The 13654-nt window shown below is 34.0% G+C and overlaps 1 protein-coding gene across 3 annotated transcripts in view; it reads right to left on the reverse strand.

Annotated features, from left to right (window-relative positions):
• Positions 1–13654, reverse strand: part of NME7 (NME/NM23 family member 7) — a 169141-nt gene that overhangs the window by 99708 nt on the left and 55779 nt on the right. For all 3 annotated transcript variants that reach the window (XM_076000367.1, XM_012783896.3, XM_012783897.3), the window contains one exon: positions 1847–1952. In XM_076000367.1, coding sequence (XP_075856482.1) covers positions 1847–1952 — 106 coding nt within the window. The remainder of the gene's footprint in view (positions 1–1846; positions 1953–13654) is intronic.

Consider the following 13654-nt stretch of genomic DNA (forward strand, 5'->3'; position numbering starts at 1 on the left):
TGCTTGGAACCAGAATTGTTCTGGATTTTGGATTTTTTGTATTTTGAAATATCTGCAGATACTATGCCAGTTGAGCATCCCTACCCTGAAATCCAAGATGCTCCAATGAACATTTCCTTTAAACTTCATGTTGGTGCTTTTAAAAGTTATGGATTTTGGATTTTCAGATTAGAAATACTCAACATGCACACACAGAACTCCCCAGGTAAGAAAAATGAGTGCAACATAATATTTCAATTTTTTTCATAGATTTTTAGCACCAGCCATTCATTTCAACTATTGCTGTCACTTCTCATGGAAATGTTACTAACCATGTGACTTTTTTGTGGTTATTGTTATTGGGGAAATACTGTAAAGAGCACGGAGTTAAAAAAAAAATAGGGTTTATATCTTGGATTCTTTACTCTTAATTAGGGGGAATAATCTCATGGAGCCTTAGCGTGCCTTATCTGGAAAAGAAAGATAAATCAACCTACTTGACATACTTGCCACCAAGATTAAAGGAGATTAATGTATAGGATACCAGTCTGCTATCTGGCATATATACACTGTTAAATTCTCCATAAATGTTTGTTACCCATTACGCATATTAGTTCCCTATAATTATGGTCCTAAGGATCTGTAAGATATTACAGTATTTCCTAAATAACTAAATAAATATTAATTATGCAACAAGATCTTTAAGGTTCATATCCTTTGAACCAATAATTCTACTTCTAGGAAAGTAGCCAGAGGAAATGATTAGAGATATCATCAAATATTTATGTACAAAGATATTCTTCAGAGCTTTATTTTTAATATCAAAAAACTGGAAACAACATAAGTATTCAAATATTATATCTATATGATTGCTATTAAATAAACTATTAAAAGATTCATGGAGTCTTAAAGGCAGCCCAAAATGCTCACAAACATTAAACTAAAATAGCCTATAGACCTCAGTAATGCCAACAATTACATTCATTGTATATCAGTGTACACACATGCATATACAAATGCAAAAGAAAAGGATTTGGAGGAAATGCATCAAAATATTAACAATGACTATCTCTGGATTATGAAAAAACAGATAATTGTTTCTTTTTTCTTTTCCAATTTTTCTACTATAAACACAAATCACTTTCATACTTAGAAAACATAAAATTAAAAATCCATTCAATTCTGTATATTATTTAGTATATTCTAGTTTTTTAATGGTGATCTTTTTCATTATATCCCATCTAACTTCCAAAAAAATTTGAAATAGTTGACAAAAATACATAAAACAGATTTAAATAAATAGATGAAGAAATGGAGATAAAAATAAGAACTTGCAAGTTCTCAATGTACATACATACACATGCATGTGTACGTACACATGTGTATACACACATATATGTCAGACAAAGAACTGTTTCAGACACTGAGATTTTAAGAAAATTTCTCCAACTTTCTCAGGAAGGATATATTGCAGGTATAGACATTGTTTTAAATTGTATACTAGGAGTGTTATTTAAGATAAATAAGTGAATTGCAGTTATGTGATTGGAACAGGGGAGGCAGATTAAAAGCCAAGGAATCAAGACCTATTACAGGATGAGTGAGCATGAGCATTATCAGCAACCCAAGGAACACTTTCTAGAGATGCATAGATACAAAGACAAAGAAAGACAAGGAGATTTAGACAGATTTTCCCTTATATCTTGTCACTTTTATTCTTGTGCCTTCAAAGAAAAAAATAAACGAAAATACTAAATGTATACTTTATTTGCTACATGCAAAGTATATCAAGAAAACAAACATTAGCAAAATAAGCTATCCTATTAACAAAATGTATCAGATATACTGTATCCAACACAGGGCTTACCTTCACTGACAGCATGGGGCTTAATGATGCAACAAGTACAATCGGTAAATTGAGCAGTATTTGCTGGCCCACAACCTCCACTCGAAGGAAAAAACAACTCCATTTCCTAAAGACAGAGAGAAGTGACTTTGACTATGTGATCTCTTATTTTGAACTCACAAGGTATTTCTGCAAAGGGGGAAGAATTACACAAACTACTTTTAATGTTTCATCTTTTGTTTCACATTTTCTAAAAATTAGTTTTACAAAAACTGATTAACTGAACCCCGTTTTAAGACTTAGAAGAATATATAAAGGAGTATTAATCAAAAGTAATGAGAATATATTATCATTTTGTCCCAGGATAATAACTGACAAGGTCTTAACAAATTTTGAATATTGGAAGTAACCAATACAAAAGAGTTATTTTCCTCAAAACATTAGTTCATGAGATACAGATCTAATCTTAAATTTTGAATATTGGAAGTAACCAATACAAAATAGTTATTTTCCTCAAAACATTAGTTCATGAGATACAGATCTAATCTTAAATTTTTCATTTAAAAAAGTACAATAAAATTAAAAGCTCTTTATAGAAACAGATTAATATTCAGGAATCTGAGAACTATAGTTAGTTAAAATTAACTTAGTCCTAGTAGAAAATTAAATAAAATGAACTATATTTTATAGCCAGATTCAGGCTGCGTTATTTGCTTTGCACATGGTTCATTAAAATGACAGCCCAGCAATTTGAACTAGGCACAAAGATGGTCACATTAATCAGTCCTTTTAATTGTTCAGACAAATGCTTCCCTGCCTATAAGCTTTCAACTACTGTTATTTCTACTATTCTCTATAAAGCCCTCTGCTCCGAGCTCCAAAGCATCTTACCAATGTATAAAGGGCCACTTCAAACACCACTTTCTCTAGGAGGCGTTTCCTGATGCCTCCTGTATGCCCCCAAAGTTGTGGTTATTCTGGTTCTTGTGTAACCACACCAGACCAATCTGTCTCAACTTTTATTGAACAAAGTTGTGAGTTGTTTTTAAGTTGCCCTGGACCCCCAGGTTGAAGGTAATGTAACCTAAGCATGTCCAGATGAACCAAGCATGGAACCATGGGCAAAACCTAAGTGCTTGGACAGGAGAGCAGGGGCTGAATTAAGAAGCAGACATTGTATGTCAGGATTCAGGATCCAATCAGATCATACCTCCAGGCATCACCTACTGTAAGATCCAATCAGACCATGCCTCATTATCCTACGCTTATGAAACCCAACCAAGCCTTCAGTTCAGGGAGACAGATTTGAGCATCCTCTCCTGTCTCCTTGCCAGGTGACTTGCAATAAAGCGTTTCTTTTCTCAAAGGCTGGTACCATGGTATTGGCTTCTATGCACATCAGGCAACAAGCCCATTGATTGCTCAATAACACTTGCTCTCTACCGAATTACAAATTTTAAGAAAGGAACTATCCTGCACAGCTTTGTAGGACCCACAGTACCTAAAAGAATGCCTGGCTCAATGTAAATACAGTTGTCCCAAGGCATATGCTGAGGATTGTCTCCAGGGCCACTGCATATTCCCAAATCCACACATACTCAAGTGCTGCAGTCAACCCTGTGAAACCCACCTATATGAAAAGTGAGTCCTCCTTGTATCAATATATGGGTTTCTCATCCTGCAAATACTGTACTTTTGATCCACAACTGGATGGTAGAGGAGCAAACTGGGAAGGGCATGCCTTTTCTAGCATTTCTCTGCTCTCTTTGTAACAAAACTCAAAAAAAAAAAAAAAAAAAAAGCTCTTTATTCTCTGTCTCTACTTCTTCTCCTCCAGTCTCTCTTAAATCCACCACCAATCAGGCTTTCATTCCAGCAAAGCTGCTCATCAAAATCCCTAACCTCCTAACTGATCTCCCATTCCAACTTTTCCCACAACATATTTATCCCCATCCTACCTGGTGTATCCTTAATACAGCAGTCAGAATGAAACTTATAAAAACCTTAGATCTTGTCACTCCTCAACAGAGAACACTTCATGGTCTCCCATCTCATTGGGAATAAGTGTCAAAGTTCTAGATGTCTTAAAAGTCCTTATGTGATCTGCCTGCTGGAAATTCCTTTTACCTAACCTCCTGCCATTTCTACTACTTAGGTTTCTGCCCCAGCATCACTGACTGGCCTTGCCTACTCACACAACAAATGTTCCCTGAACGTGGCAAATATGTACCCACCTCAGAATCTGTGCACATACTTGCATGGATTGTTCCCTCTTTTTCTGAAATGCATGTTCTCTCTCACTTCCTTCAGAGCTCTGCTCAAGCCAGAGATTGTGAGGACTTCCTGAATATCTTGTCTTTAACAGCATTCCACACTGCTATTCAACACACAATCCCTCCTACACCCTTTTTCTATTCCCTTCCCTGCTTTATTTTCTTTAGAGCACTTACCACTCAACGTGCTATATGTCTGTTTGTTTGTTTGTTATCTGACACCCCCTATTAGAAGAGATTTAAACTCTTGAGTAGGGACCTTGTTTTGTTCACTAGTAGCTTCTCAATAAATATTTTGGAATGAAATTCAGACACATAAATTCTCCACATTCTACATAAAACAAATGTATTCAGACTATGCAAATGACAAAAATGAGACTCAGAAAGCTTGACTAGCAAACCCTTACAGTTAGCAAGGAGCAAAGCCAGGATTCAAATCCACGTCATTCTGGCTCCAAAGCCCTGTACTTTTTCCATCATCTTTCTTTACAAAGTGAAAAGCAATGCTAAAATTATTCTATCTTTAGTTTAACAAATTATTTAACCAATTATCTGGCAAATTATTTAACCAATTATCTGGCTAATTATTTTTGTGTCAGCTTTCCTCTATTTTGTTTCTTGCTCAATTTTTAAAAATGGAAATGCCAGTTTTCCAAGTAGCTATTTACATATGCTAAATAAATATTTATTTAAGACAAAGAATATAAAGGTTTCACTTAAATATGTCTTCTCAGTGAAAATGAACAATTCTATTTTATGCCTTTGCTTTCTTTTTCCCTCTGTGCAGGTTGTCATTTCTGTCCCACCTATTAATCTATGCTAACATTTGAAATAGCTCTTTTACTAGGGCATTGTTATGGCAACTAACTCAAAGTCTTCACACAACAAGTGTAAAGTCACACAAAAAAATTCCATATTCCTTTGCTATTTGAGGGGCTAAAACATTCTGTATAAATCTCCTCTCCTTACAAGGGTTCATGCTATTATACTTGGCTTTTCATATTTTCCTAAATTGCCTAGTAGGAAAGGATAAATATTTATAATTTTCTAAAATATTAAAAATTCAGACTCAATTTGATAAGTTTTAAATATATAATTTTTTAACATTTTTAAACTGCTTCATAAATTTTCACCCTTATAAGATCTCATGGTAATCTCACTAAAACATCTTCACTAATCTACATTAACACTTTAATTATAATGGTAAAAATATTGCTACCTGGTGCCAGTTATAAGTTCCTTCAAAGCTTTACTTGTACACAGTAATTTTAAGTGGATATCATTTTTGTAAATGTTCCAGATGAAAACAGCAACAAACATATTTAAACATCCCACTACATACTTTCCTAATATCAAATCACAAGTCTGTTCTCAGCAAATAATCCAAAAAAACTTTAAAAAGAAACATAAAGTCATATGATCAATTCACCATTATTTACAAATGTAAAAAAAATTGGAACCTAACAAAATGTCCATTCCAAATGTCCCTTACAATTCTAAAGAAATAGAATGATTAATAAATCATGTTATATACATGCAAGAGAATATTCTGTAGCCATTAAAATTTACTGGTATGATAGTAACCTGGTAACATGTAAAATAAATATATTTTATTTATATAATATATACTTAATATATATTATATAAATGCTTATATAACATATATTTAATATATCATATAATATGTATTTATATAATAAATATATTTACTATAATAAAAATATAATATTAAATTAAAAATCAAATTAAATTAAGACTATGTAAAATTATATTTACTATGTAAACTATATCAAAGGAAAGAACTAGAGGGAATATGCCATGAATAGGTAAACTGTAAACATTGCTGGAAGGATTACTGATGACAAACTTTCTTTTCTGCAATTTTGTAATTTTCTGAAGGATATCTATTACTTTCGTGTTCTAAAAGACTAACGTTTAAAACAAGGTGAATTGCTACTTTTAGCAAACACAGTGGAGAGTGGTAGTTAATCCAAGGAACTCTGGAGCTTGAGTGCCTGGGCTCGAGTTTCTGTAAGTCTCAGTTTCTGCAACAGTCAACTGGGGTGATATAAGTGACCACATAGGATATTGTGAGAATTAAATAGGATACTAAAGTGCTTAGAACTGTACTTGCAACATAGTGAGCATTCAATAAATGTTAGGTGTGTTGTCATTTTTAATTCCAAACTTTTTTGAACCTATGATCTAGATCTTGGAGATATGAAGATGAATTTTTGATATCTTAAAGGAATTTATAATCTACTAGAAGTATGGATATAAAAACAAGTACTTTCTAAACATGTTAAATCGTAATAGTATGCAACAGGTATTAAGAAAACATCAAGGAAGTACCTCACTCAGTACCTACCCAGAATCAAAAAACTGATAACAGTTGAGCAGAGCTGGCTTTTTAAAAAAAGATTTACTGAGGCATAATTTGACATACATTAAACGGCACATACTTAAAGTATATAATTTGATAAATTTTGACATATGTTTACTTCTGTGAAAAAATCACTACAATCAAGATAATAAGCATATATGGCACCCCTTATCCCTTTTGGAAATGTCTTTCTTCTGCCTCTCCTTGCCTTTCTCTTTTCCCTATAACCGTTTATCTGCTTTCTGTCCTTATAAATTAATTTCTATAATTTTATACAAATAGAATCATACAGTATGTTCTCTTTTGTCTAGATTCTTTCATGCAGCAAAATTATTTTGAGATTCATCCCTGTAGTGTATACAACACTTCATTTCTTTTTATTGCCAAAGTGTATTCCATGTATGGCTATAGCATGGTTTGTCTTCCATTCATCTGTTGATCATGTGGATTACTTCTAGTTTTGGGGTATTACAAATAAAGCTGTTATAAACATTAATGCAAAATTCTTCTTTGTATTGACATTTGCTTTCATTTCTCTTGAGTAAATACTTAGGAGTGGAATGGTTGTACCACTGAAGAGACCTATAACTTTTTAGGAAACGGCCAAATTGTTTTCTAAAGTGGCTGTACAATTTAAAATTCCTACCAGCAGTGTAGGACAGTTCTGGTTCCTCATTTTTGTCACTTGGAATGGTTAATCTTTTAAATTTTAGCCTCCTAATAAGTATATAGTGGTATCTCATTGTGGTTTTAATTAGCCTTTCCCTCATGTCTAATGATACTTTATACTTTTGATGTGCTTATTTGTACAATTCATATATCTCCTTTGACGAAGTACCTATTCAAATCTTTTAAATTAGGTGTTTGTTTTGTTAATAAGTGCAAAATTAGTGTGAAGAGAGATAAATACAGGCATACCTAATTTTATTGCATGTTACTTAATTGTACTTGGCAAATATTGCATTTTACAAATTGAAGGTATGTGGCAACCCTGCATTAGACAAGTTCTGTTGGGACCATTTTCCCAACAGCATATGCTCACGTCATGTTTCTGTGTCACATTTTGCTAATTTTCATAGTATTTCAAATGTTTTCATTATTATTATATCTGTTATGGTGATCTGTGATTAGTGATCTTTGATGTCACTATTGTAATAGTTTTGTGGTGCCACAAACTGGGCCCACATAAGGTAGCAAACTTAGTAAATGTTGTGTGTATTCTGACTGCTCCACCAACTGGCCATTCCCCTATCTCTGTCTCTTTCCCTGGGCCTCCCTATTCCCTGAGACAAAACAGTATTGAAGTTAACCCAATTAATAACCCTACAGTGGCCTCTAAGTGTTCAAGTGAAAGGAAGAGTTGTAATTTTCTCACTTTAAATCAAAAGTAGAAATGATTAAGCTTAGTGAGAAAGGCGTGTTAAAAGCCAAGAGAGACTGAAAGCTAGGCCTCTCGTGCCCGATAGCTAAATTGTGAACACAAAGGAAAAGTTCTTGAAAGAGATGAAAAGTGCTACTTCAGCAAACACACAAATGATAATAAAGTGAAACAGCCTTATTGCTGATCTGGAGAAAGCTTTAGTGGTCTGGATAGAAGATCAAACCAGCCACAACATTCCCTTTAGTCAAAGCCTAATTGAGAGCAAGTCCTGAACTCTCTTCAATTCTGTGAAGACTTAGAGAAGTGAAGAAGCTGTAGAAGAAAATTTGAAGCTAGCAGAGATTAGTTCATGAGGTTTATGGAAAGAAGCTATCTCCATAAGCACAAGTTGAAGCAGCAAGTGCTGATGTAGAAGCTGCAGCAATTATCCAAAAGATCTAGCTAAGATCATTGATGAAGGTGGTTACACTAAACAACAGATTTTCAATGTAGACGAAACAGGCTTATACTGGAAGAAGATGCCATGTAGATTTTCACAGGTAGAGAGAAGTCAATGCCTAGACTCAAAGTTTCAAAGGACAGGCTGACTCTCTTGTTAGTGGCTAATGCAGATAGTGACTTTAAATTGAAGCCAATGCTCATTTAACATTTCAAAAATCCTATGGCCCTTAAGAATTATGCGAAATCTACTCTGTGCTCTAAAAATAGAACAAAGCCTGAACGAAAGCGTATCTATTTACTAATACATATTATTTTCTGACTATTTTAAGCCCATTCTTGAGACCTACTGCTCAGAAAAAATGATTGACAATGCACCTAGTCACTGAAGACCTCTGATGGAGATGAACAAATGTTGATTTCATGCCTATTAATACAAAATCCATTCTGCAGCCCATAGATTAAGCAGTAATTTCAACTTTCCAGTCTTATTATTCAAGAAATACATTTCATAAAGCAATGGCTTCCACAGATGGTGATTCCTCTGATGGATCTAGCAAAAGTACATTGAAAACTGTCTGGCTTCATCATTTTAGATGCCATTAGGAATATTCATGATTCATGGGACGTCAAAATATCAACATTAACAGGAGTTTGGAAGAACTTGTTTCCAACCATTGTGGATGACTTTGAGGAGTGCAAGCCTTCATTAGAAGAGGCAACTGCAGATGTGGTGGAAAAGCAAAAGAACTAGAATTAAAAATGGAGCCTAAAGATGTGACTGAATTTCTGCAATTTCACAATAAAATTATATTGCATGAAGAGTTGCTTCATGAAAATCTGTCATAGGATTTTGAATGGAATTATACTTAACTTGCAGATCAACTTGGAGAGAACTGATATCTTTATGATATTGAATCTTCCCATACATCAACATGGTATATGTCTTCATTATTTAAGCCTTTTGCCATTGTCTGCAATCAAGATTTATAATTTTCTCCATAAACATCTTCAATATTTTTTGTTTAATTTATGCTAGATATCATATAGTGTTTTACCACTGAATGGAAAGCTCTTCTAAAATTACGTTATCTGATGATTTCAAGTATATCAAGAATATTATTGATTTTTGTATACTGACATGATATCCAGTACATCTATAGATATAGATTGAGAAGTACTATGAATGTGAAATGTTATTAATAATAATAATAGCCGGGCGCGGTGGCTCACGCCTGTAATCCTAGCTCTTGGGAGGCTGAGGCGGGGGGATTGCTCAAGGTCAGGAGTTCAAAACCAGCCTGAGCAAGAGTGAGACCCCGTCTCTACTATAAATAGAAAGAAATTAATTGGCCAACTGATATATATATAAAAAAATTAGCCGGGCATGGTGGCTAATGCCTGTAGTCCCAGCTACTCGGGAGGCTGAGGCAGAAGGATCGCTCGAGCCCAGGAGTTTGAGGTTGCTGTGAGCTAGGCTGACGCCACGGCACTCACTCTAGCCTGGACAACAAAGCGAGACTCTGTCTCAAAAAAAAAAAAAAAAATAATAATAATAATAATAATAATAACAACAACAGTTATCCATTCATTAAATACTTTGAGGTACAATGCTAAGCACTTAAATAATTTTATTTAATCCTCAGAAGAACATTATGATGCATGTACAACTATTGCCTTATTTTATAGACCAGGAGATTGAGAATTAGAGTAAGAAAAGGAGTAGACTCTTTCCAAGATAAGGGTCAAGAATATGTATATCCTAAAGGGTTCATACAAATAATGGAATATTTCAGAAAAAGGTAAAAAATCTAAATGCACAAAAGAGAAACAAATTATATTTAAGACACTTATTTAGAAGAAAGAATAAGGGTATCTACCTTTGCAAAGTTGCTCCACTATAAAAAAATTTTTTTAAGTAATTATGCAAATTGTATTTGCAGACAGAAATTTTTCTACCAAGTTTAGCACATGCATTATATATGTGTATGCTTAGAAACACTGAGGATAAGTCTAGCTTTAACATATTAAAGTATAATATAAAACTTCCCTTGCATTTCTGAATCTACTTATTTTTGCATTAATAGCATACTGAAATAAATATACAACCTATATTACTACCCAATAAAAATATAGTATAGTTGGACTCAGAGTCAAGATTCATGGTATTTCCTAAAAGGAATAAGAACATTTGTAAGGTAAAAAATTCTGAGCAAAATATCAAAGTGATATGACGACACTTTTTTTTCCATTTATTTTCATTTTTATTTGTATTATGGCAAAGCTTTTAATGTAAATGCTTTGGGAAAAATATTGTTCACTAATGGGAAGTAGGTAGAGACCTTAATGACCAATGTCAGGAGAATTCATTCATATAGCAAATATTTACTAAGCATTTATTATATGCAGGCAGGTTATAATGATCAAAACAAAACAGACAAAAATCCCTGTCCTTATGGAACTCACTAGTGGAAACATCTAGTGTATAAACACACACAGAACATAAGTAACCTAAAATCTGACAAGCATATTTGTGTTCAAATTTATTAAATGAACTAGTAGAAATAAATAAAGAAATGGATGGAGTAAGGTAGTAATGGAGGGGAATGGGAAGGAAATATCAATAAACATAGTCAGTGATTTTCAGTTTAGCCTCAATTATTTCCTTCACTAATTATTTATGTCTACCATTTTTGTAATATCTTAAAAAACCTCATTGGTAATTTAATCATAGAGAACAATATCACATTTACAGTAAACATCTACTACTAAGATATGGTCAAAGACTATAATCACTGTCTTGCATATACTTTTAACTGTCTTAACCCTTTCATCATTTTGCTCTGCAAAACCACAGCTATGGTTAAAGTCAATACACTACCTACTCTGCACCCACAGCCATGCTGGAGATCATGTTTGGAGAACAACTACACTCGTAAATCATGGCCACAAACATTAGGTCATTAATTCAGCACAGCAATCATAGCACATTTCCTTAACCTATTCCTTTTTCTACTCCTGTAGATGACTATCTCACATATTCTCCTCTCTCTTTGAACAACCAACATCTTATTCTCCATCCTCCCTTTTAGCCATTTTGACCTTGCTTCCTTCTTAAGAATCAGCATGTGAGTCCACATATTCACGTGTTCTGCCTTCCCACCTGTTGCTATAGACAACTATCCATGCATTGAGATGCACATCTCTCTCTCCACCTGGACTCTAATTCCATTCCTGTTTGCCTAATCAATGACATTGCTCTAGCAGGTCTCCCTCTTTGTCTTATTACATCATCAAATTTTCATATCTGTAATTTTTATCTTAAAATAATTGACCCTGCTTTTCCGGACAGCTACCACCTCATTTCTTTGCTCACCTATGCAGCAAAATTCCTCAAAAGAGTCTATATTCACTGTCTCCAATTCCCGTTCTGCAATTTTCCTTTAAGTCCACTCCTCACAAGGTTTTGCCTCCATCTGTCCATCAACACTGACCTTACCGAGTTCACCAATGACCTCTGCATTACAAAATCCAACAGTCCATTCTCAGTCCTCTACTTACTTAATATATCTGCCTTCTTGACATCATCAATCATTATCTCCTTTTAGAATATTTTCCACACTTAGCTTCTTGGACACAATTATCTCTGAGTTTTTCCTCACACCTTGCTGATGGCACCTCTTCAACCTCCTCTGCTGTTTTCTCCTGTTTGACCTTATATCAGGATGCAAGGCTCCATCTTTGGTCCTTTTTCCTTCTATATCTACACCCTTGTCATGGTAATCTCAACTAGTCTCATGGCTTTAAATACCATTTATATGCTGATAACCCCCATATTTATGCCTTTAGCCCTGATCTCTCTCCCAAATTCCAAATTCTCATACTTACTTTTTTGTTCCACACCTCTAGTTGAATAACAAATATGTTAAATTTTAAAATGTAACTGCTTATTTTCCATCCATACTAGTATGCCTCTAGCCACAGTCTTTCACATTTTAGTTTATGTAAATTCTATCCTTTCAGTTTCTCAGGCTTAGAACTTTAGAATAATCCTTAATATCTCTCTTTTTCTCATACTCTACATTCAGTCTAGCAGAATATCTTATTCATCTGACCTTCAACCATTAAAATATATTTTATAGTACATGTACATATTTCTCCCATTGCCAACCCCCCCCCCCTTCCCCAGGTCTAAGCCATCATCTGTCTGGGTTATTGAAACAGATTCTTGAGTAGGCTCTCTGTTGCTGCTCTTGCCCACTATAGACACTTTCAATGCAACAGCCAGAATGATCCTTCTAAATGTCAAGTCAAACATGTCACTCCTTTGCTCAAACCCTAAAATGGCTTTTCATTTTTCTCAGAGAAAAGGCTCAAAGTACTACTATGGCCTATAAGACCATATGATCTCTCCCCTGATTACTTCTGTGACCTCATTACTCCTTCCTGCCCTTCCTGATGCCCATCTAACCACACTCCCCTCTTTGCTGTTAGTTGACTGTATCAGGCCAAAATATGCGAGGAATAGCAAGATGATCAGTGTACCTGGAGGACAGTATTAGAGATTGGTCATAGACAGTGTTAGAGAGACAGATAGGGACCAGATCAGGTAGAGCACTGGAGGCCACAATGAAGACTCTAGGTTTTATTCTATATGAGACAAAAATTCTCTGAAGGGTTTTCAATAGGTGAATGTTACTCTGGTTTGTCTTAAAAAGATCACTGGGCATAGTTAATTTTACTTGGGGAAGGTCAAATTTTCATAAATTGAGTATAAAAAAGGAAAAAAGAAGAATTTCAGTAGTCCTGGCAAAATATAATGGTGATTTATAACACAATGATCATTATTTAGGGTCTATTTAAAAGTAGAACTGAAAGGACTTGCTGATGAAGTTCAAGAAAAAGAAAAAAAATCAATTATTAAAAAACAAATTTTGTTTCATTGTCAACATCATCAGATTAAAAACCATCTTAATTTAGCTGAAAAACTTCTCACAATGCTAAGAATAAACTTGCACTTCATTAATTCAACCTCAGTGTAAATCCAATGTAATACCTTATTTATATGGATTTAAAATATAGGAGTAATTACAGGGAAACTTTTTCATAAACACTAGCTACATATAGGAAAATAAAAGGATGTTAAGATTGAAAGCACAGTGTTAGGTCTGAGCCAAAGAAAGAATATATCAAAATATGTCTTCTTTTTGAATATCTACTATCCATAAACCCGTATTCTTATAGGAATTCAATTACTCAAACATTTAACAGCCTCAGTTAAGTCAAGTCTTTGGAACAAGAAACGAGATGACAAATTTTTTAAGTGGAGAAAACTTATCTTGACCATGACCAGG

Source organism: Microcebus murinus, chromosome 2 (genome assembly GCF_040939455.1).
Source record: "Microcebus murinus isolate Inina chromosome 2, M.murinus_Inina_mat1.0, whole genome shotgun sequence".
In the NCBI taxonomy this organism is placed as follows: domain Eukaryota; kingdom Metazoa; phylum Chordata; class Mammalia; order Primates; family Cheirogaleidae; genus Microcebus; species Microcebus murinus.